The sequence below is a fragment of the Sus scrofa genome, chromosome 5 (genome assembly GCF_054392235.1).
Source record: "Sus scrofa isolate SSC_HxYL_T2T_F1_AM1 chromosome 5, Sscrofa_HxYL_maternal_Yorkshire_Landrace_v2.0, whole genome shotgun sequence".
Taxonomy (NCBI): Eukaryota; Metazoa; Chordata; class Mammalia; order Artiodactyla; family Suidae; genus Sus; species Sus scrofa.
The window spans coordinates 58,857,877-58,879,909 of record NC_139387.1 but is presented as its reverse complement, the minus strand read 5'-3'; the positions used below and the strand labels follow the sequence as shown (position 1 = coordinate 58,879,909).

The window sequence follows — 22,033 nt, the reverse complement described above, 5'->3', positions numbered from 1 at the left end:
GTCTAGTAGAAGTCCCTTAAAATGGGTTCATGTATCCTCTTGGTATTTCCTCATCATTTGGCCACTTCCTTACTTTCTTGCTCCCAAAGATGTTCCCAGCTGGTTTTCCACTTTCCTTAGCCCAGCTCTCAAATTAACCCTTTCTCCATGAAACCCTGGTTCCTTTTGTGGAAAATAATATTTAGAAATTAAGATAGAGACATATACATAGGTACACCTAAGAAATACATGTCTGTATCGATAAACACAGGAAAATAATATAAGTAAATGTATAATATCAATATGGATTCATACTGATACCTCCCCTTCCAATCCAATACCATCTTCCTCTATGGTCCACACTTATCTGAACTGAAATAATCATTTATTTTTTCTCTTGGAAAAAAATTTTCCTGTCTATTGTTGATTTCACAAAATTTTTTTATCTCAGGTTCTTCAAGGAGATTTTTTTCCCAAATATATTTGACTTCCAAATCTAATATAATGTCATGTTGTCTTTGGATGTAGTTGTCAATAAATTCATTCCCCTTCTTAGTTTACTAATTCAAAATAAAACTTCAAAAAGTGCATGCCACATTTTTAATCATTATTCAGGGGTGACAAGTGTCTCTATTTGCAGCTACCTTGTGATTTGCTCAAGCCTATCTGTTCTATTCTGAGCACCCCTTTGTCCTTTGGCTAATTGCCTCTGGGTTCTCTACTAAGCAGAAGCAATGAAACTCTTTATTGTACTTGTTTTGGGTTGTTGTTATTTTTTTTGCTTTTGTATTTTTTGTATCTGTCTCATATGTTTTTATATTTTTCTATTTGTTTTTTGCTGTAAGGTTAGCTTCTAGATTGGGTCTAAGACATTCTCCCTCTATTCAGCAGAAACATGAAATCTGTTATAATTCTCCCTTCTGCTATTAAACACTCTTCCCAGAGACAGGAGTTAATGGCTTTGCTATTTAACTCTTCCTCACTTATTATTGAGATTGGCAACACATATTTGTACAAATCTTTATATGTCCATGCAGCTATTCTTTTTTTTTTTTTTTTTTTTTTTCGCTTTTTAGGGCTGCACTCACAGTCTCACAGCATATGGAGGCTCCCAGGGTAGCAGTCAAATAGGAACTATAGCTGCTGGCCTCCACCACAGCCACAGCAATGCCTATACCACAGTTCACAGCAACGCTGGATCCTTAACCCACAAAGCAAGGCCAGGGATCAAACCCACAATATCATGGTTCCTCATCGGATTCGTTTCCGCTGTGCCATGGAATGAGAACTCCCACACAGCTATTCTTTGTAGAAGGAAGGATCTGTAAGGTGCATTAGAGAAAGCAAAGTTGATTAAAATCTGAGGGAATTCTGAGGTAAGAGGAAGTTAAGAGAGTATGTGCAGAATGACTAACACATTCTCAAGAGAAAATCACATTCTTCAGCAGAAAGCTGAGTGTCAGAGATGTGGTAGAAGACCTTAATAAAATGAAAAAAGTTTAAAATGGTTAGGAAGGATATTAAAACAGGAAGTTAAATGGAAGCGAATGCAGGGATTGGTAAATAGCATTGATTGCTAAACTGAGTCAAATTGGGTGATATGGCTTTGTACAGAAAATCATCAATATAATTATGTGATTTTTAGGCCAGAAATATTAGATGGAACGAGAAAAGGAGGGAGATAAATGGATGTATGCCTTTATTTAGGATTTGGAATTGGCTAGTTTAATTCAGCAACGGGTTAAGGAAGTAAAGGAGCCTAAGTGGCCAGTAAGTATAAAAGTGAAATCATGTCCCATGAAGTCAAGTTTGAATACAGAGGAAAAGGTTGAATGAAGGAAGTGACAGGCTAAAACCACAGAGAATATTGTGTTATAAGTAATACGATACAGGTGAAAAGTTGATTCATTGAAAATGTTAGAGAGTTAGACAAATAAAACATCCTGGTGGATGGTATCAGATGAGGAGTAGTTTTGTTTTGTTTTGTTTTGTTTTGTTTTTTTGAGGCGACAAAGCTGAAGAATAGCCAAATGTGTGGGCTATTGATCTAAGGCTGGAAGTAAAAGTAACTGAAACAGAATACTAGGCAATGCCAGGGTTCCAATAGTTGATCCTTATGGGGTATGAAATTTACTCAGGCTAAGCAAAAATTTTTCAGATACATTGTTTCTAAAAGTTTCCAATACATTTTATAATTAGTATTTGGCAAGATTGTGAGTTCTTCTGCTATTTAAAAAAAATTCCATAACTGATTCAAAACAATCTGTGTTTTCATCTTCTATTTTATGACACACTCCTTACAAAGTTTCATCAAGGTTTAATATTTGGCACGGGTTAAGCAAGCATGCTTCTAGAATGTCTCTTGAAAGCTTAGAAAATTGACAATCCACACTAAGTGAAGTTGAAATTCCAGAACTTTCATGGCAGATGGTAGGAGAAGGGATCAAAAATGTTGAAGAAGTGGGCATGCTAGAGTGGCTGTATCACATAATGCCAAAACCCCTACCAGTCCTCTGTGATTCATGTGAGGGTCCAGAGGAAACTCCATTTGCCCAAGCAATGCAGAATTCCCTGGTGAGCATTGTTGAGAACTTCAGGGATGGCTGCCCTCTGCGGGCCAGGGCTAACATTAGGAGATGTTACTATAAAATAGGGCTCTCTGAGAACAAAAGGGATGATGAGATGATGAAACAGAAGAGGCCAGTGGGTAGCATTGAAACATCAGTAGGAAAACAGGTACAATTGGAGGTCCCTTTGTGTACAATTATTTTAACAAGCATCAAGGTTAGGGTAGTAACCAGTGGTAGAACATAACAAACCTAGGTACAAGATGGGTAGGTAACAACAAGGATATAACTCAATATACACAACCAAAAGAAATCAAGGGAGGAGTGTCAGAAGGCTGAGATCAGCCATACCTAATAAGATGTTATAATACCTGATTTAGTTTCACTGTCTGAACCATTTTTCAGATTGGAAACCTTGATGGAAGGAGAGACCAAGTCTCCAGGAGGAAAGGAACATGGTGTCTTCACAAGTATTTATAGTTTCCACTGGCCCTTCCTCAAAAATCCATATGGTCATTTACTAGGGTAATCTTACCCTGAAGAAAGGAATATATGCAAATAGTTCAAGGACTAATATATAGGATCTGATTTTTCATTAATACCTAAAGACCATAGTAGTCACTGTAGACCTTCTGTAAGTCTGGGGGCACATATGGGAAGATAATAAATAAATAGTCCTAGTCCAGGTCTAGCACACAGTGGGTCCATAGACACACTCATGGTCATTTTTGGTGGTCTCCCATAACTAGCACAGACATTCTTGGTAATGGAAGAATCTCCACATTTGTTCCTGGGCTTATGGAGCAAGAATTATCATAGTCATCTACGGAGGATCAAAAGATGCGGGATTCCTTTCCTATCCCCCACGTAACACACCACTCTGGCTCTGCAGTAAATGGAAAAGTCATGAAAGATGACAGGAGATGCTCACAAATGCAAACTATCAATAGCTCCAGTTATACTTGCTGTCCAAGATGTGATGCCTCCTCTAGGGAAGATTAACATGGTCTTGACTGCATGTTATCCATAAGGGCTATGCAACCACTGATCCGTAAAATGGATTCTTTTCTAATCTTAATCAGAGAAAAGAATCAGAAATTTCTCACATTTATGTGGTAAGGGAAATATATACATTTATAGAGATAGCCATGATGGAAAAAAAAAACAATGTGTAAAGATTACAGCAAGCCCTAGTATAAAAATCAAAACAAAAGACCCCCTGGGTTTCTAAATCAAGGCTGCAGCTACCAGGTCCTGAAAATGGTAGAGTGACTCCCCAGGACACATCAAGTGACCATGAGGCCAGAGCTGCCCAGGATGAGCTGGGTTCTGTCAGACTCACCAAATCAGAGAATGAGGTAGGTACCAAGAAATCTATCATCAAATCAAAGTGACACATTCAGTATCAGATGCAAGCAGATTGAGAGGGCATGAGTAACTGCATGAGCAGGATGGCACCTGCATCTCCCCATCAGATTATACCTACACTATCAGCATTTTTTTTTTAATCAGCTGACAGAGGCAGAAAAAGATTGAGTTTGGTTTACAGATAGGTGATCTCAATACATGGATGTAAACCAAAAACGTATTTCTGCTGAACTAGAACCTCTCTCAGGGCTTGCCAGAAAAACAGATAACAAGTAATCCTCCCAGTTAGTAGACCTTTAGAAGGTATCCCTGATCATCCGCTCTGCATGGAAAGATAAGTTTTCCCAATGTGAAAATTTATGCAAACTCAGAGGCAATGGCAAGTGGATTGATTAGCTGGTTAGTTAGAGACCTACAAGGTAGAGTTAGAGGAGGTCTAAAGATGAGGTATGTGGATGGATTTATGGGAATTAATATGAGCGTGAAAATCTTTGTATGGCATGCTATGTATGTATGCCATGCTATGTATGTATGCCTACCAGACATCCTCCATCCACCGTAGAACAGGCACTAAATAATCAAAACATTCAACAGAACAATTCATCCAATGGGTGTTACTCAACTTCTGTCATTGACTGTCACAGAGCTGACATTATAGGCACATGACAAGAATAATCATACAGAAGTATGGAGGTAACGCATGGGACCCATGGAATAGATCCCCACAAACCAAGGCTGATCTAGCTATAGTCACTGGTGAACATCGAATTTGCCAAGAACAGAAGCCAACTCTGAGCCTTTATTATGGTGCGCTTGAGAAAATTAATCAGCCATGAGGTAGCCAATTGATTACATTGGACCCTCTTCCCCTGTGAAAGGAGTATTAATTCATCTAAACTGAGACTGATACATATTCTGTGTATGGAAATGCTTTTCTTAAGTCTGGATCATCATCTAAGTGTTTTTTACAGAATGTTTGGTCTACCAATCTAAGATCCTGCAAAACATTACATGGACCAAGGGACCTATTTTATGATGAAAGAAGTTCAGTAATGGATAAATCGCCATGGGATCCACTGGTCCCAACAAATACTGTATTATTCTGAAGTGACGAATCTGATAAAGCAATGAAATGAGTTATTGAAGACACAGTTGAGGAGCCAATTGAGAGGTAACACCTACAAAGATGAGCTCAAAATGTCTAGAATTCAGTATATCTAAATGATCATTATGTAGTTCTGTGTAACAATAAATAGAAAAAAATGATCTGTGAACCCAGGGGTAGAGGCAGGAATGATGTCACTTATCATCACACCCAGTGGCTCCCTTGTAGAATTTGTGTTTCCCACCCCTGAAGTTATCAGCTGAGTAGGCCTTACAGGTACTGGATGGGTCCCAGGGGAAGAGAGCTTTCATTAGAGAATAAAGTAGGAGTTTCATTAAATGTTAAGTCAAGCCTACCATCTGGGAATTTCAAATCCTTTGTGGCAAGAGACCAGCAGAGAAGTAATTGAGCTTGGTTTTCTGGAGAGGTAATGGCTACAATTACACAATGGGAGCAAAAAGTATGTATTTGGAATTAAGGTGAATTACCGGGGCATCTCTTGGTGCTCTCTTGCCCATTTTTGATGATAAATGGACAAATGTAGCAGCCACAGTCTGAGAAGGCCATGGCTCACATCTTCAAGAACCAGTCTGGATCACCCCACCAGAGAAGCCACTAAATATAATCAGAGGTGCTGGCCTAGGTACAAAAACCTAAAACAAATAGTAGGAAAGGGAAAAAATGAGCAATCTCTTTGGCCTCAATTATCCTATTAATCTTATTCTTGCCTATTTTCCAGAACACACTCATTCCCCTAGCTGCCTAGAATTTTGACCACGCCTGAATTCCTCCTTAGACATGGCTCTTGGCCAAAGGCAGTTGCCTCACTCAAATAAATGCCCCTTTCTCAAGCGTAAGGTGCATTCATTGCCACAAATGGATAGGTACAAAATCAGAGGCCCTTGCCTGTTTTTGACATCTCCAAAGGATCATCCTTGTTTGAAGGCTCTCCATGGGATGAGTCAAGGACTCCATTGCAACTGAGCAACAGTACATTTTCCAAAGATGGCTGCAACAATATCTCCCACTTTATATGCTCTATGATATGACTTTCCCTCTATCCCCGATCAAGAGATGAAGTCTATATCTGAGAAGACTCTGATTGCTTTGATCAATAGAATGTAACAGAAGTGACACTGTCAGTTCTGAGCGTAGCAATTGTATTGGTCTCTCATGCTGCCAAAACAAAATACCGTAGACTTGGTGGGTTAAACAGAAATTTTCTTCTTACAGTTCTTGAGTTTGGAAAGTCCAAGATTAAGAGGCTGACAAAACAGGTTTTATCCTGAGGCTTCTTCAACCTTTGCTTGTTGGTGGCTGTCATCTCACTATGTGCTCACATGACTTCTTTGTGCACACGTGGAGAGAGAGAGCAAACACTCTGATGTCTCTCTTTTAAAGGGGCTAATCCCAGCAGACCAGGGACCTTCCCTCATGACCCCATTTTACCCTAATTACATCCCAAAGGTTCCATTCAGCCCATGACAGCCCTAACTGGCTAGGTGGTTACTTCCTCCTTCCTACTTCTTGAAATATTGGGATTTTTCTTCTCAGAAACCAGTTGCCATGCTGTGAAAAACTGAAGCCACACAGAAAGGTCATGCATGGGTGCTCTGGTTTCAGCCCCAGTGGAGCTAACCTCTGACAGTCTCAAATGCTAACCAGGTGAATAAACCATCTTCATATTCAGCCCAGTGGAGCCCTCCAATGTCCTTGGTCCAATTGTCACCTGATTGTAACTTCATGAGAGATAAGCAAGAACTTCCCAGTTGAGCCCAGTCTGCCAATAGAACCATTACAAACAAGACTTTAGAATATTTCTCTAAAACCAAACCAGGTCGTATAATATTATGTCTCTACCTCGAAACCCTTTAGTGGTACCAACAGTGGACATTTGACATATTCATCAATTTTTGCTTTGCAAATTCTGCCTAACAACCACAATATCTAAGTGGGCTGCCACAGCAAACATTTATTTTTATGCCCATGTGTCTGCTGGCTGGCTAGTACAGCTGAACTAAGATTATCTCCACTCAACTAGGGTAGATTCTAGACTTCTGGTTTTCATATGAATTCCAGGCTGAAGACACAGTATGTACCTGGATCGTGCTCTTCCTATAACAGTTCATTACATAAAAGGACATGCATAAACATGTGATACTTCTTGGCACCTTGAACTCAAACTGGAACACTGTCACTTCTCTCCACATTGCATTGGCCAGTAAATTCTTGTGGCCAAGCTCAACATCAGGAGGTCTGGAAGTATAGCCACCCATGATGAGAAGTGCTGAAAAGTCACATGACAAAAATTGTACCTGCATGTTTTATCAGAGGAAGCATTGAAGAATGGAGGAAAATATTGTAATCTCCTGGTCTTCCTTCTTGATTACAGTTATTCCCACTCACTCACAAAATACACTCTTGACCCATAACTCATGATCCATATCAGCTCCACAAGTAGGTCATTTTGATCCAGAGTTCTAAAAAACAGATGATCTGCCCTTCACATACCTACCACACTATCAAAGAACAGGAACAGGATAACCACATTAAATGTTGCTGTTCAAAAAGACAGAGCATGGAACGTGCATAGCAATTCCCAGTTCATTCCAATTTTCAAAATCCCATTGGAGCAAATTATCCTGGACTAGATCCCAGCGTTAACTGTGGCTGAGTTACCCCACCCCCAAATGAGTGTCTCTTCCTCCATGGATACATTCTCCTGATTTACATCAAAATGTTAAAGAATACGCTTCTCTGACAATGAGGATCTTCGTTAGCTATTCTTGTGTATAGGAATTTGGGAACCCAAAGACATTTAACATCTCTCAGCCATTATTTCTTTAATATAGCTTAGCAGTGCAATTGGCAATACACTCAAAAACTGCTAGTTTTCTAAGAATTTGATTACAATCAATAATATATGGTCAAAGACACACTTAGAATTTATTTTGAGACATGCCTCTATCTCTGTGGATTTAATGCTCATACTGGAGTACACCAAACCAGGCTAACTATGGGTTTGTGATCTTAATTCCCATTTTGTCTAAATGAAAGAATCCACTAGGCATGCTTTCATCCTTTCACAAGTCTTTGTAAAGATCAGACCTTTGCTCTGCAGCTGCACTTAGAAAACAGTTCTTAGATATGGTTTTTGCCCTGAGGGTGTGCCTAATAGCCAATACATCTTCGGTTTGCTGAGAAACTATTTTACTTTGCAATCTCAGGTTTCTAGGCCCCCTACAATCTCTTCCAATTCTGCTTGCAAACAAGCCATTTTCTGAGCATATTTTTTTTGGAGTGCCTTATCCATTGTAGTTAGCAACAACCAGCTCACACTCTCAACATTTCTGCCTCAAAACCTCTTTGCTTCAAGTACACTGAGTACTTCTCTTGTTTTGTTTTCTAGGTTTTTGCCGACCAACTGACCAAATGTTTCACTACCACATAACAGGGGTCACTATTTTTCCAGTTCACATGTAGTTCTTGACAACTGATTCTAAAACCAAAGCAATGTGTATTTCATGGTTTTAGTACAGAAGAACCCTGCTCCCAGCCCCAAGAAACCATCATTCTGCCTTGTTTCTAGGAGTTTAACTATTTTAGGTACCTCATATAAGTGGAATCATGCAGTATTTGTCCTTCTGGCTGATTTCATGGGGCATAATATCCTCCAGTTTCATTCACGTGGTTTCCTGTGCAGCCACCATCCACCTCTCCTGGTCTTTACTCCATTTGCATTTAAGCGTAGCCTTTCAAAGGAAGGTTTGCTGTTTTGTTTCAAAGACAGACAGCTTAGAACTATACTTCCCCATGCACTTTGGTCCAGACCTACATCTGCAAAACTGAATTTATCTCTGGAAATGCACAGAGAGGAAAGACTAGGAGGAATGGATGGTAGCAATTAGAGAAAATTCTAAGCCCTAAGGGTAGCTCCAATTTCCCAGTGTCAGTAAAATCCCAACTAACCCTATCCTATCTTCCAGTAGCTGGATCATTACCCTATTTGTCTCCCTTCAGCTGATTTCAGTTAGATCATCCAACCAAGGGACTTTCTAAAGTGAACATTTTGAGTCTTCCTATTAAAGGGGCTAATATGGCTGTGTGTGTCCAAAAACATCATTCATTGTCACTGAGTCCTTCATGGCTGCCCACATAGAAACACTCCTTTTTGCCTGTCATCCGTGGTTTACAGATAGCACTTGGTTGTGGTGAGCCTCTGAAACTCAACTTATCTCTTCAGAATCCACAGGCGTTTGTTCTTTCACCCACAGCCAAATACCTTCAATCCATACAGGCTGAAACACATTAAAATAAAAACACTCTTTCCCTATTCCTCTGCATGTTTGGTTGGTTCATTAGCTGTTTGATTATTTCCATGGGTTGGGGGATGGGAGGAGTATGCATGGATGTAGGCAAAAATATCTCACTGAGCTTGGAAATTTTGTCAATCAATCAATGTATACTTAAAGGGAAATCACTCATCTTTAAAAGAATTTTTGGCATATTAGCCTTTTTTAACAGTGAATATAATTAGCTAGATCTCAACCTTAATTATATGCTGCTTCTCTCAGCCATGCTACAACTTAGTCACAGGGTTCCCTCTTAAATGATTATAAAATCTGCTTAAACAACTGAATCCAAACCAGGGGTCTTTTGATTATACACATTATCCCTTAAAACTCAGCTCTATAATTATATCCAACCACAGCATTCACAAACACAACCAAAAAATGACTATTTGGAAGCAGTTAATTTTATTACATATCTACTTAGCATGGAAGTTACTTAGCATTAGAGTGAGCAAAAAGTATAAACAGCATAAAGTAATATTATTTGTGAAGTATTCCTAAATATAAAACAAAACAAAGAATGTAAATAAGGTTTCTAAGAGCTAATAATCTTCTGAACCAAGATGGACAGTAATGTCATATAGAGGAAAAAAAGGTTGGTCCCAAGGTTTCTGCAACATGGAAGCCTCTTTCTGTACTCACTGGTGTGGTGCTCAGGAAAACAAACAAACAAAAAAAACAAAGAGCAGATATAAAATAAAGATCAGGGAGTTCCTGTTGTGGCACAGTAGAAATGAACCCAATTAGTATCTGTGAGGACTTGGCTTCAACGCCTGGCCTCATTCAGTGGGTTAAGGATCCGGCGTTGTTGTAAGCCATGATGTAGTTCACAGACATGGCTCAGATCCCTCATTGCTGTGGCTGTGGCATAGGCCAGCAGCTCCGATTCAACCCCAAGCCTGGAACCTTCCATATGCTACACCTGTGGCCCTTTAAAAAAAAAAAAAAATTAAAGAAGCTCAGTGGCTTTGGTAGGAAATAACACTTGATTGCTCTGATGGATCACTGGTTATGTTCCTTTTGTTCTCCCTTGTCATTTAGCTCATATTTGAAAATCACCTGTGGACAATTTAGCTCTTTCCCATAGGTTTGGGTCAATACCCGCTTTCAATACTGTCGAGCTGGAGGAGTGCAGGGTGCAGAACCAGGTGGTGCAGGTCTGTGTGACATCCTTCCAGGTGTCGAAGGGACACTGCTGTCAAGTCAGTAGAGAAGAGTAGGCCAGGAGAATGATCATTCTCAGTGGATTGTTCTGTCATTTTGTAAGTAGCTCCTTGCAGGAAGCAGCTCTTTGCAGGGGGCCTTTGTCTTGTCACTTTAGCAAACCTATAATTTGCTTTGCTTTCCTAGGGCCACATCCAAGGCATATGGAAGTTTCCAGGCTAGGGGTCCAACCGGAGCTGCAGCTACCAGCCTACGCCACAGCCACAGCAGTGCCAGATCCAAGCTGTGTCTGTGACCTACACCACAGTTTGTGGCAATGCTGGACCCTTAACCCACTGAGTGAAGCCAGGGGTCAAACCCTAGTCCTCATGGATACAAGTCAGGTTCATTACTGCTGAGCCACAAAGGGAACTCCAAAAAGCTATACTTAACTTTACACTGGATGCCCCCATGCTTCACCAGTCAAGCATACCTCTCAAATCTTTTGACCACACAATGCTTGTCTAAGCTGGTGATTTTTTTTCCCTAGATTGAAATGGAAATGAAGAATAAGTAATTAACGGATGACTAGATCTTTTCCTCAGCTTCTCCTTCAGTAAACTTGTGAGCCCGCTGCCTGAATAAGACAGCATCTAAAGAAAGATCACAAGAAGTCAACAAGCATGCACACAATGAAAGGCAGTGAAGAATCTAACCCCTTACCTCAAGGACTAACTGAGATTATTTCCCTTTTTTTCCTTTAAAGACATTCTTGGCCGAGCAGAATCCTTGAAGTTGGCTGTGGGACACAAGGATGCCTTCTCCCCAGGTTGCCTGCCTCCTGAATAAAGCAACCAACTGTTCTTTTTCCAACCAATACTTGTCTCTCAAATATTGGCTTTCTAGCTGCAAGCAGCAAAACCTGAGTTCAGCAACAATTCGAGAGCAAAAATGGAAGCTCAAATTTCCCAAATTTCCCTCCCCTCAAACTCCAGTCTTTGCTATCGTAATTCCTTACCCTCTGTTTAACTGTTCCAGGAGTGGCAGCTTTGCTGTGTGACACATGGAACTTAGACTCTTCTCCTTGCTACTTTGTAAAATGAATTTGAAAAAGTTGTGTCATCTCTCTGAATAATCAAATGGTCATCTGTAAAAATTAACATTTCCTACTTCCCAGGGTTTTTTAAAGATTAAGCAAGGTGTTGTACAAAAATGTACAACACAATGTGAGACACAAAGCAGATTCTGAAAAACACACTGTTTTAATGTCTACTTCCCTCCCTCCCATAGACTAACCTCTCTACTATATTCACAATCCCATTGGCTCCAAGGTCTTTGGGGACACTATGCCAACAAATATTTTTTCCCTCTCTTGCCTCACCAAATTCTCCTTTCCTGTTTAAAAGTCAATAAACATTCATTGAATATGTAATTAGTAAGTGCCAGGCATTTTTCACATGTTATCTTAACCTAACCCTACCCTCTCCCAAAGCTATTGGTCTTTCTTCTTCAGATTACAAAAACTACATTGTATGTTCAAGTCCACATTTACTAGGGGGAAAAAAAAAAAAAAAAAAAAAAGCTCATTTATCCCATCAGAGTCTTAAAAGGACATTTGATTCTCAATATGTTAAGATCCAATGATCTCTATTAGTAACATTTCAGGACTGTCACACTTTCCCATTACACGTGCCTGTCTGTACAAAGCACTGACATCATCCTGCCTATAGTCAGCAGTGAAAATTTGTATTTTTTTTTAGTCTTCACCCTGTTATTTATTTACATAATGTGACATTCACACCAATATTTGCCTTCTTGGACTTTCACTGATCTCTGACATCACTTTCATCTCCCAATCAGTCACATTTGAGGCTTCCTATCTCTTCCTCTGGCTCCTGCTCCTCAGAATGACTCACAAATTTTAATGTTTCCTCAGACACACTTTGTCTTAATTTATTCTTCCTGTACATGATCTCCTTAGATTATATAACCTATGTATAAATCTTTTCACATCTCTAGGTCAGACCTATCCTGATGTCCAAAACCATATTTCTAGATGATTAAAAAAATAAATTGCATAAGTCTCCAGAAACATACTTAAAGTGTTTAAACTTCACTAATAAGCAAAAAAATCAAGCTAGTATAAAGATACTACTTTCCTTTTTCTTATGATTTCTGGGCATTTTTTTTTTCTGAACAATATCCTGTGTTGACAAATTTAAGAATAAAGTGTATGCTAGTGCACTGCTAATGGAGTGTAGATAATTAAACCTTTCTAGAAGGGAATTCAGCTATATAGCTTGGAAGTCCTTAAAATATGTATACACACTTCTGCTTCTATAGTATGAAGTAAGCAGTGAAGGATCTTTCCACTAAAAGACAACCAGAACCTGGAAAAATTAAGACAAACATATTTTTAAGACATGGCTAAGCTCACAAGAAGGAAAGGAAATCTCAGAGTGTGAGGAGGGTGGCAAGGAAATGAAATCTGAACAGAGCCATGAGTAAAGAGTAAGTAAAAGGAAGTCACTCTGGGAACAAATAATGATAGGAGTATTGAGATCCTCAAGTCCTAAACTTTGGGTCTGTCTCAAGATTGGGGAACTAATGTGAGTGTCCTATCTTACCTTGGACCCTCGGAGATTTCTGATCCCAGTGCCCTCTCATTTGTTCCCCATAACTAGTCCCTTCCAAATCATGTCGTGCCTCTGAATATGATCTGAACTTGTTTACTTTTCCGGCTCCTCTGCCATCACTCCAGTCTAAGACTTCATCATCTTTCATCTGGAAGACTGTCTCCCAACAGACATCCTGTTTTCACTCTTGCCAACCCTATGATCCTTTCAACATACAGCAGTCAGGCTGATGTTTTAAAGATGCAAGAGAAAACATGTCATACCCCTGCTTGGACCCCTTCAATAGCTTCTTATGTCCCTCTGAAGAAATCCAAGGTCCTTAACTCAGCCCTGCACCTTCAGGCTCCTGCTTACCTCTCCAGTACCATCTTTCCATCACTTTCTCCTTCCATCACTTTGCACATGCTGCTCCTCTGATCTTAAACATTTCCCCTGCACTCTTTCCCTAGTTATCTCTCATGTTTAGGAATCAACTTAAGAGCCTCCATTTTTTCTTTCTCTCACCACTTTATTAGCTTTTTCCACAGTGCTTATCATTTGTAATTGTGTATTTACTTATTCACTTGCTAGTCTTTGTTTCCTCCACAGGCTCTAAGCTGCATGAGACTAGTTACTTTGCTTTGCTCACTGATGCATCTCTAACACCTAGAACATACCCTGTCGCAGAGTAGGTCCTTAATCAATACTTACTGAATCAATGAATAAATGGAATGTACAAGAGGACAGTTTTTCTCAAAAGCGTGCTATAACCACTGAGGAGATCTGCTTTTAAACACATTCTGATTCAGGAGATCTGGGATGGGGCTTGAGATTCAGTGTTTCTGGCAAGCTCTTGGGTGATGTCAAAGTTGCCAGTGTCCTATTCACACTTTTGACAGCAGGCTAGAAGGAGTACAAAGATGAATGATATTGATGTTTGTCCTGAAGGAAGGAGCTCATGTTCTGGTAATAGAGTTGCCTCATAAAGGTGATCTAAATCACCACAACCACCATCACTTTCACTGGTCTGGGAAGCATGCAAGATCTAAAACTATTTGAATGGGGTAATGTTGACTTTACCAAACATTATGTAAGAAGGCTATGTCTAGCTATAACAAAATCATTCAAAGAGTTATAATAAAATATAAAATTTACAAGAAGCAATTGGTAATTCAGTCTATGGGAATACAGATCCTTTTAAACAAAGCAATAAATATCATGGGGCAGAGAGATGACAATTTGAATTTCACTCTGACCTTGATTAGCGATGCAACCTTAAGCAAGAAATTTACATTTTTTCTGAATTTCGATTTCATCATTTGTCAGTTGGGGTAAATGATACGCACCTCAGAAGTGTGAAGATAAAGTGAGGTTTCACATATCAGTTAAATAACTGTACCTGGTATAAGGTAGTCCTTAAACAATATCAGATCCTCCTGTTCCTTTCTCGGGTAGAACATTTTCCTTACAACATTAATTTTCCATAGGGTGAGAGACAATCAACTCTTTTTCTGAAATGACCACAAGGATTTATTTATTTATTTACTTTGTTTTTTAGGGCTGCCTCTGCAAGTTCCCAGGCTAGGGGATCGAATCAGAGCTAAGTCTGACAGCTTATGCCACAGCCAGAGCAACGCATCGTCTGAGCCACGACTTCGACCTACACCACAGCTCACAGCAACACTGGATCCTTAACCCACTGAACGAGGCCAGGGATCAAACCCGTATCCTCATGGATCCTAGTAGGGTTTGTTACCACTGAACCATGAGGGGAACTCCTGAGAATCAATTTTTGGTGTTAAAGGTATTTGCCAAACTCCTTTAACATATCAGAGGGAAAAAAAGATTAGGAAAATAAATAAATATATAGATTAAAAGCAGTCATTTTAAAAATAGCCTAGTCAATGAACACTAGATGATGAATCAGAAAAGCTAAGTTCTGGTCCAGGATTCAACTAATAATATGTCTGTATGACGTCAGACATATTATTTAACATTTCTGGGCCTCTGTATTATTTCTAAATCATTGCATACACTTTGTTAAGTTCATCAAATACCCTCTTATAGGAAAACATTATTCTACCAAATCACATTATTTTTTTAATTCATTTTTTTATTTTAACTGTTATTTGCCTAATACAATTTTTTTTCTACTGTACAATCACTTATGATGGAGCAAATCATATGATTTTTATATTTCTTTTTAGACTATCAGTAATTTTCACAGAAATACTAAAATTTCAGAACCATTGGTAATTAGAACCAGGACTAGAAAACAGTTTGTTTCTTTCTTCCTAAAACCTCTACTAAACAACCTCAAACTATATTACTAAGCTTTAAAGAAATACATGAAATCAGAGAACTTAAATATTTTACTTGGAGAATAACCATCTTTTTTAGATTTACATGTTTTCACTGACTGCTGGAATTTGTTTTAGTTTCTATATATGACCTTAAGTTGTTATAACTTAGAATGTTAACTTAAATATGACTTAAAATACAGGAAGAAAAAAGAGTAATTTGGAGAAAATAAAAAATAAATCTGTTCCTTCAAAATAATTGTGATGTTTCTCTATAAAAATGAAAAAAAGTTGTTAAATAATAGGGAAAAAAAAAACTGCTTGACTACAGTTGTGAAATTGTGTTTCTACTTAAATTCTGACAAATGAACTTAAGGATTCAAAAGTAGGCTTTTGATCTCCTCAGAGTACTTTTTTAAACATTTTACCTTCATCTCTTAATCTACAACTGATTACTGTTGGGACTAAGGCCAGGGGGCATTTGAATTTAGATAGACTCTTCAAGGTCCATGGCTTCACTCTTTGCATATCAACACATTTGTTGATACTCCTAATCACTTTACCAATTCCTTATTATAAATTTCTATTTAATCCTTGAAAATCCACTCTGGTATTCTACAAAGACGGGAAATTTAAATCTCTGCTGTGTGTGACACACCGTTAACTCCAGCAAGACACCGTATCTGATATGTTAATATTTACAGATTGTTAATGTAATAATGACCCATCTGCTTCTGCTGTCATAGGCACTTTCTGTCTAGAGGGATAGAAATTCACGGCAGAGTCTCTCTGAGCTGCCTGATGTCAGAGCTGGGAAAGGTGTGAAGGGTATACACGAGCTAGATTACTGGTTAGCAAGTCTGGGGTAAATGTTCCAGTGGATGCAAGCTTGGGATTTTTCATGGAGCTTCTTTGCTATCAAAGGCATTTTCTGATAGAGCTGACACTGAGACATTAAAAGGTAAGGAATTTTCTGTTTCTGGGAAAATATTATTGATTTAGCATGAGAACAAATTTGGGATCAAATATAGGGCTTATTTCAAAGAAATATTAAAGGTATAATGTTCTATAGCACCCATTTTCCAGATTGTTTCGAAAAAGAAATTGGGTAAATGAAAATTTTGAGCAAATATTTGAAAATTGTTTCAATAGTATTGAGACTGTATCAATAAAATGATGATCCTGAAAATGATGTTTTAAAAAAAATTTTTGAAGTAGGCTCTAGTTTAATATTCCATTAATCAGAGCTAAAATAAATGTCCTGATTTCAGTGCTGAATTATTCTTTTCAGAAAATTTAAGAAGCAATGAGCATCCTAAAGCTGCCAGTGATTCTCATTGTGTTCTCTGTGGCATTAAACCATCTGGAAGCTACATCCATTGAAAAGTAAGTAATTTTAAAAATCCTGCTTTCTTTGCAAAGTATGAGAAAATTAGAATTAAACATAGCTACATAATTAACAGCCCTTGTGCCATTTGATTTCCGACTAAGTTATATTTAAGAATCATACATTAATCTATTCAACTGTTCCTTAAATTCTGTGTTGTTTGAAGAATTATATCAGTGTGAGAAATCTCTCAAATGAAACTTCTAATAGACAGGAATGGCTAGTTCCGGTTTTGCCAAGAAATATGCTGTTGGAACTTAAAGGAGCAAAGACAGAATCCGAAATAAGAAAATCCAAAAGGTAATAATTTCTACGATACTAACCTGATACTCAAACAACCTGGAGAAACTTAATTAAGGCCTGTATTTTATATGAGGTGGAATTTTACTGTGTATTTATATGGATTTTTTTTTTTTTTTTCCTCAGATGGTTCTGGCAAGATCCAAAACTTTTGCATCTCCTTCTGGAACTGAAATATATAGAAATAATGAGGGGACAAATTAAAATGGTCAAGAAGTTAACTTTAGAAGATCTAGTCAAAAAGCCAATTGTCCTTAGGGGGATTCTTTCTAAATTGTTCTATATTGTCAAAATATATTTCTATAGTTTTAACTATTCTGTTAATGAAACAGAATTATCATAAAAAGTTAAAATAAAAATTCCTCATGAGTTTACTTGCAAGCTGCTCTAAACGTACATTAATACCTCTTGAAAATGTTTTCAATAGGTAGCATGCACACCAGAATTTCTTTTTTAAAAAACATTTTGAAAGGTGTCATTTCACTTGAACGGCAATTGTAAGGAAGTCCAAAAATTATGTGGGGTGAAAATATGTTAGCAGTAATTACAATTTTCAAGTTGAAAGCCTTTAAAACTGTAATTCTCCATTTATTTAAAAGATTCTTAAGTCCAAATTCATGCACATGTCGTAGGTAATATAAGGAACCTAGTTGGTTTTGACTGCATATAGTTTGTGCCTACTTGGTTCTGACTGCATGGTTTTGCCGAATTGAACTTGTACTCTCCTAAAGACCAAGAAGAATAGGTTAACTTCTCATAGAATTACCAGCATCTTATCTGTTTTCCTTCTGGGTGTTTTTTTGTTGAGGGGTAGGTTTTTGGTGATATGTAAAGATTTCCAAAGCACCGACACATAATTAATAATAAGAATCAGGGAAAGATTTTTCTTTTTGTTTCAGGGCTTATCTAATTTACAGGATGTTCTTCTCAGAACTGACTGTAATTTTCAGTTGGTTTTCTCCTGGATAAAAATAACTTTAAAACCGACATGAAGTTTCTTGTAAGCTAGTAGAACAATTGAATGATGACAGGAAAATAAGCAATATTACCTAGTGTTTGTGTCTATATCTTGATCTTTTCTTACATTACATATACTCATTTGCCAAGTATCTCTACCCAGTATCTTTTTAAGTATGTTTGTTTATTGTGAGGTGAACATTACTTAGAAATATAACATTGCTTATTAACAAATTACATTTTCATGCTAGTCTCACAATCTCTTACTTTAAATTATTAGTAGAAATATTTACAGAACATTCACCAATTTTTTTCTCAGGAAATTGAATTTCTTGAAACTGATGTGTTTGGTCTTTTTTTTTTAAAGATAGTGGCAGAATTCATTTTTTTAAAAGATTTTTATTTTTTCTATTATAGTTAATTTATAATGTTCCATCAATTTCTGCTGTATAGCAAAGTGACCCAGTCATACATATATACATATATTTTTCATAATGCTGTATGAAAAATTTCTGTGCAGGACAAGATATGAGAGTATATACCATAAGGTTTCACATGAATTCTTAAAATACTTACTCTTAGCAAAGACACAGATAATGAAGTACTCCCCATACAAAATAAATACATTGAGATAAAATCTACTGCATTTTGCCTCAAATTACATATATCCACTGGCATCTGGACGTTGAATGAAGCTTCATACCTCTTGTCCACTTTATAATTAACCTAAATTTAACTAATATTTTGGTTCCTGTAGAGCTGAAAATGAAAACATTTCTCTAGAGTTCCTAATAATCCGCAAAAGGCAATGTTATAATTCTGTATCAATTTCCAGGGCTATTGTGAGAGCGCACTGAAACAAAAGGTCATACAAACATACGGAATTAACATAAATAAATTAACGCAAATAAATTCTGAGATGTTACAATTGAAATGAATTATTTAACCTGGTTATCACTTCTGACTTATCCATAATATTTCTATGCAGTTATTCCGGGTGGCTGCGTAATATGGTGACTATTAATACCATTGACATAAAAAGCCTTTTGGTTTTAACACCTAACCCAATCCTATCAGTAAAACTGCTGAAAGCATAGGAACCAAGCAGGGGTATAAGAACATGGTAATCTTCATGTATTTATGCTAAGAGTAATAGAATTCCCACCCTACAATAGTCAGAGTACCTGAACAGGAATTTGATTCCCTTGAGAATTTATAATATCTGACATTTCTCTTAACACTCTTGATTCAATGATCTCCAAGAACTTAACAGAAATTAACATTGGTTCATTCTTGTGTGAAATGTGTAGGAAGTGAATATCTATTTTTTTAATTCAGCAAGTTCCAGGTTACTTATTAGTTTACATTCTAAATCCTTTTTTAAAAAAATTGGGAAATAGATTCACAAATATTTTAAAAAATAGAAGACAAAGATATTTTTAATTATTATTTTCTGGAATATATTCTGAATTTCCAAAGAAAGGATTGTACTGGGAAATTCAACATTGACTATAATAAAGGGTTTGCTGTATGATTTCCAAGCAAACCAAAACACTGGGTTACTGATAGGAAGATGTTTCCTTTAGTTTTCATCAATATGAGATATTTGGGGTCATATAGATAGTTGTATCCAATCCTGAGTCTAAGTTTCTAACCTTTCATATTTCTTCGATGTTCCCAGTCATCAGATGGAAAAACAGAAATGCAACATGGCCACTTGTGCGACTCAACACCTGGCAAATTTTTTAGATCGTTCCAGGAACAACCTTGGCACCATTTTCTCACCTACCAAGGTGGGATCCAACACATATGGCAAGAGGGATACAGTTGAGATTTTAATGAAAGAACCATTGAATTACTTACCCCTTTAGAGGTCAACGCACCTCTAAAGTTCTTATTGCTTTATGTATAAATACCCTAGTGATTTCCTGTATAATTTAACAGTACCTTTTTCATTTCTAAAGTGAATATGTGAATCTGTGTGTCCCATGTTTGCTGCCAGTACATGTAAACTGTTGTGCTGAGAATTGTTTTAAATTTAATACTAATCAAGATCCCTTAATAAAAAGGCAAAGTCTTTACAAATGAAATATTCTTCCTGTAGATTTTTATTTAAAAAAAAAAACATTTTAAAAAGTCATTTATTTTTTCCTGTATATTTATGACCTGAGTTTTCCAACAAAGGAGGAAATGGTTGTTGGCAACTTGGTAAACTGTAAACAGCTAATAGTAAAGTTATGATGCTGAACATTAGAAAATCAGCAATTATTAGTACCCTTGATAAGCAATCTCTTTTGCATTCAATTTATGAAATGAGATAAAATGTTGTTTAAAAAAAATAAAGACTGCTCCTGACTCAGTCAAAATATTTTTTAAAACTCTGGTTTTTGTTGTACTTGCTGATACTAAGAGTTTACTTAAAAATATAAAACCCAATTTGCGTCCATGAGGATTTCACTGTGTTTCATCAACAGTGGGCTTTTATTAAATGTATATGCCTTTTATTCTATTTAAGTGGCTTTCAGCAAATCTTTGTCATATTTTTATACAGAGTGCTGTACCAGCAAGTACAACAAAAAAGCAAAAACAACAAACTTTATAATTTGGTAATCTTAAGGCATACTTCATAAGGGGAAATTTTTATGTATTTATACATAAATACCCTAGTGATTTCCTGTTACTATGAAACTTATTCCAACCAGGAGACTTGAGAAGGAAAGAAGCTATTACCTTGATAAAATAGGTATTAATAGTAGATATTATTCTAAAGTTTATTCATTAAAATTATTATCAAAGTGAAACGTGAACAAAATCAGAATTATTTCCTCAGTTGATATTCCTAGGCCAGTAGGAATCTAAGTATATGAACCTTGGGAATACGAGACTGCCATGGAGTGCCCCAAATACTTTCCCTGGTTTCTCATAATTACCTTGTGAAATAATAATGAGCTTTTCTTTATTGATATAACTGGAGATAGCAACAGTAAGTTTTGGTGGCTAATTTCATCCCATCTTTTCTCATTGTATCTACCATGCTTGAAATCATAGGTACCCTTGGATAATCTTCCAAATACTTATGTACATGCTACAAATTATATTTTATTGAAGTTTTAGAAACACAAATGATTCTTCTATCTCCCATGTTGCAATACAGAGTCAGGACAAATAATTTATTAATTAATACTGTGTTTAAAATTTCTAGGGCCCTTAAAAAAAAAGACAAAGGGAGTTCCCATCGTGGCTCAGCAGAAACAAATCAGACTGGCATCCATGAGGAAGCAGGTTCCATCCCTGGCTTTGCTCAGTGGGTTCAGGATCTGGCGTTGCTGTGAGCTGTTGGGTAGATTGCAGACATGGCTCAGATCTGACATTGCTGTGGCTGTGGTGTAGGCTGGCGGCTACAGCTCTGATTTGACCCCTAGTCTGGGAATGGCCATATGCCATGGGTGTCGCCCTTAAAAAAAAAGAAAAGAAAACAACTAGAAATTCTCCTGATCATTGTGAGATGACATTCTGCAATAAGCCTCATACTTCGCTGAGGGGTTGAATATCATTACCTCATGAAATATGCTTAGATAAAGAATACCTTTTGGTTAAGAGTAGAAAAGCCTATGAGTCTAAAGCTCCTTAGGCTGAGTGCAGAGAGAGCTTTTCATGCAAAGTAGAATATTTTCTTTTTCTAACCATTATCCCCTCACCCTCTGGGCATTTACACCCAGGTTCTACTCAAATGCCACATTCTGCAAGGAACTTGTCTGAACTTACATAGATTTTTATCTATATTTTCTGACACCAGTTTATTCAGACATTCAACTAATGTCTATTGAGCTCACACTGGTATCTGATACTATTTTAGTGGGTGGGATTTAGAGCACACCATGAAGAAGTCTATAGATTTACCCTGTAATTTGGTTGTGTATGCACAGGTATCATGTCCTTATCTAGCCTGTAATCCAGGAC

At 37.3% G+C, this 22,033-nt stretch overlaps 2 protein-coding genes across 34 annotated transcripts in view; one reads left to right on the top strand and one right to left on the bottom strand.

Annotated features, from left to right (window-relative positions):
* SLCO1A2 (solute carrier organic anion transporter family member 1A2) overlaps nucleotides 1-22,033 on the bottom strand; it is a 109,378-nt gene that overhangs the window by 63,003 nt on the left and 24,342 nt on the right. For 7 of the 33 annotated variants that reach the window (XM_085024758.1, XM_085024761.1, XM_085024770.1 and 4 more), the window contains one exon: nucleotides 17,136-17,285. The exons of 25 other annotated variants lie outside the window; for them this stretch is intronic. The gene's annotated coding sequence lies outside the window, so the exon portion shown is untranslated. The remainder of the gene's footprint in view (nucleotides 1-17,135; nucleotides 17,286-22,033) is intronic. One more of the 33 variants, XM_085024772.1, reaches the window with a different exon arrangement.
* On the top strand, nucleotides 16,238-20,163 carry IAPP (islet amyloid polypeptide). The gene is made up of 4 exons (NM_001444493.1): nucleotides 16,238-16,390; nucleotides 16,721-16,815; nucleotides 17,027-17,116; nucleotides 19,755-20,163. Exons 2-4 carry the CDS (start codon nucleotides 16,736-16,738, stop codon nucleotides 19,942-19,944), a joined length of 360 nt encoding a protein of 119 aa, NP_001431422.1. The 5' UTR covers nucleotides 16,238-16,390; nucleotides 16,721-16,735; the 3' UTR covers nucleotides 19,945-20,163.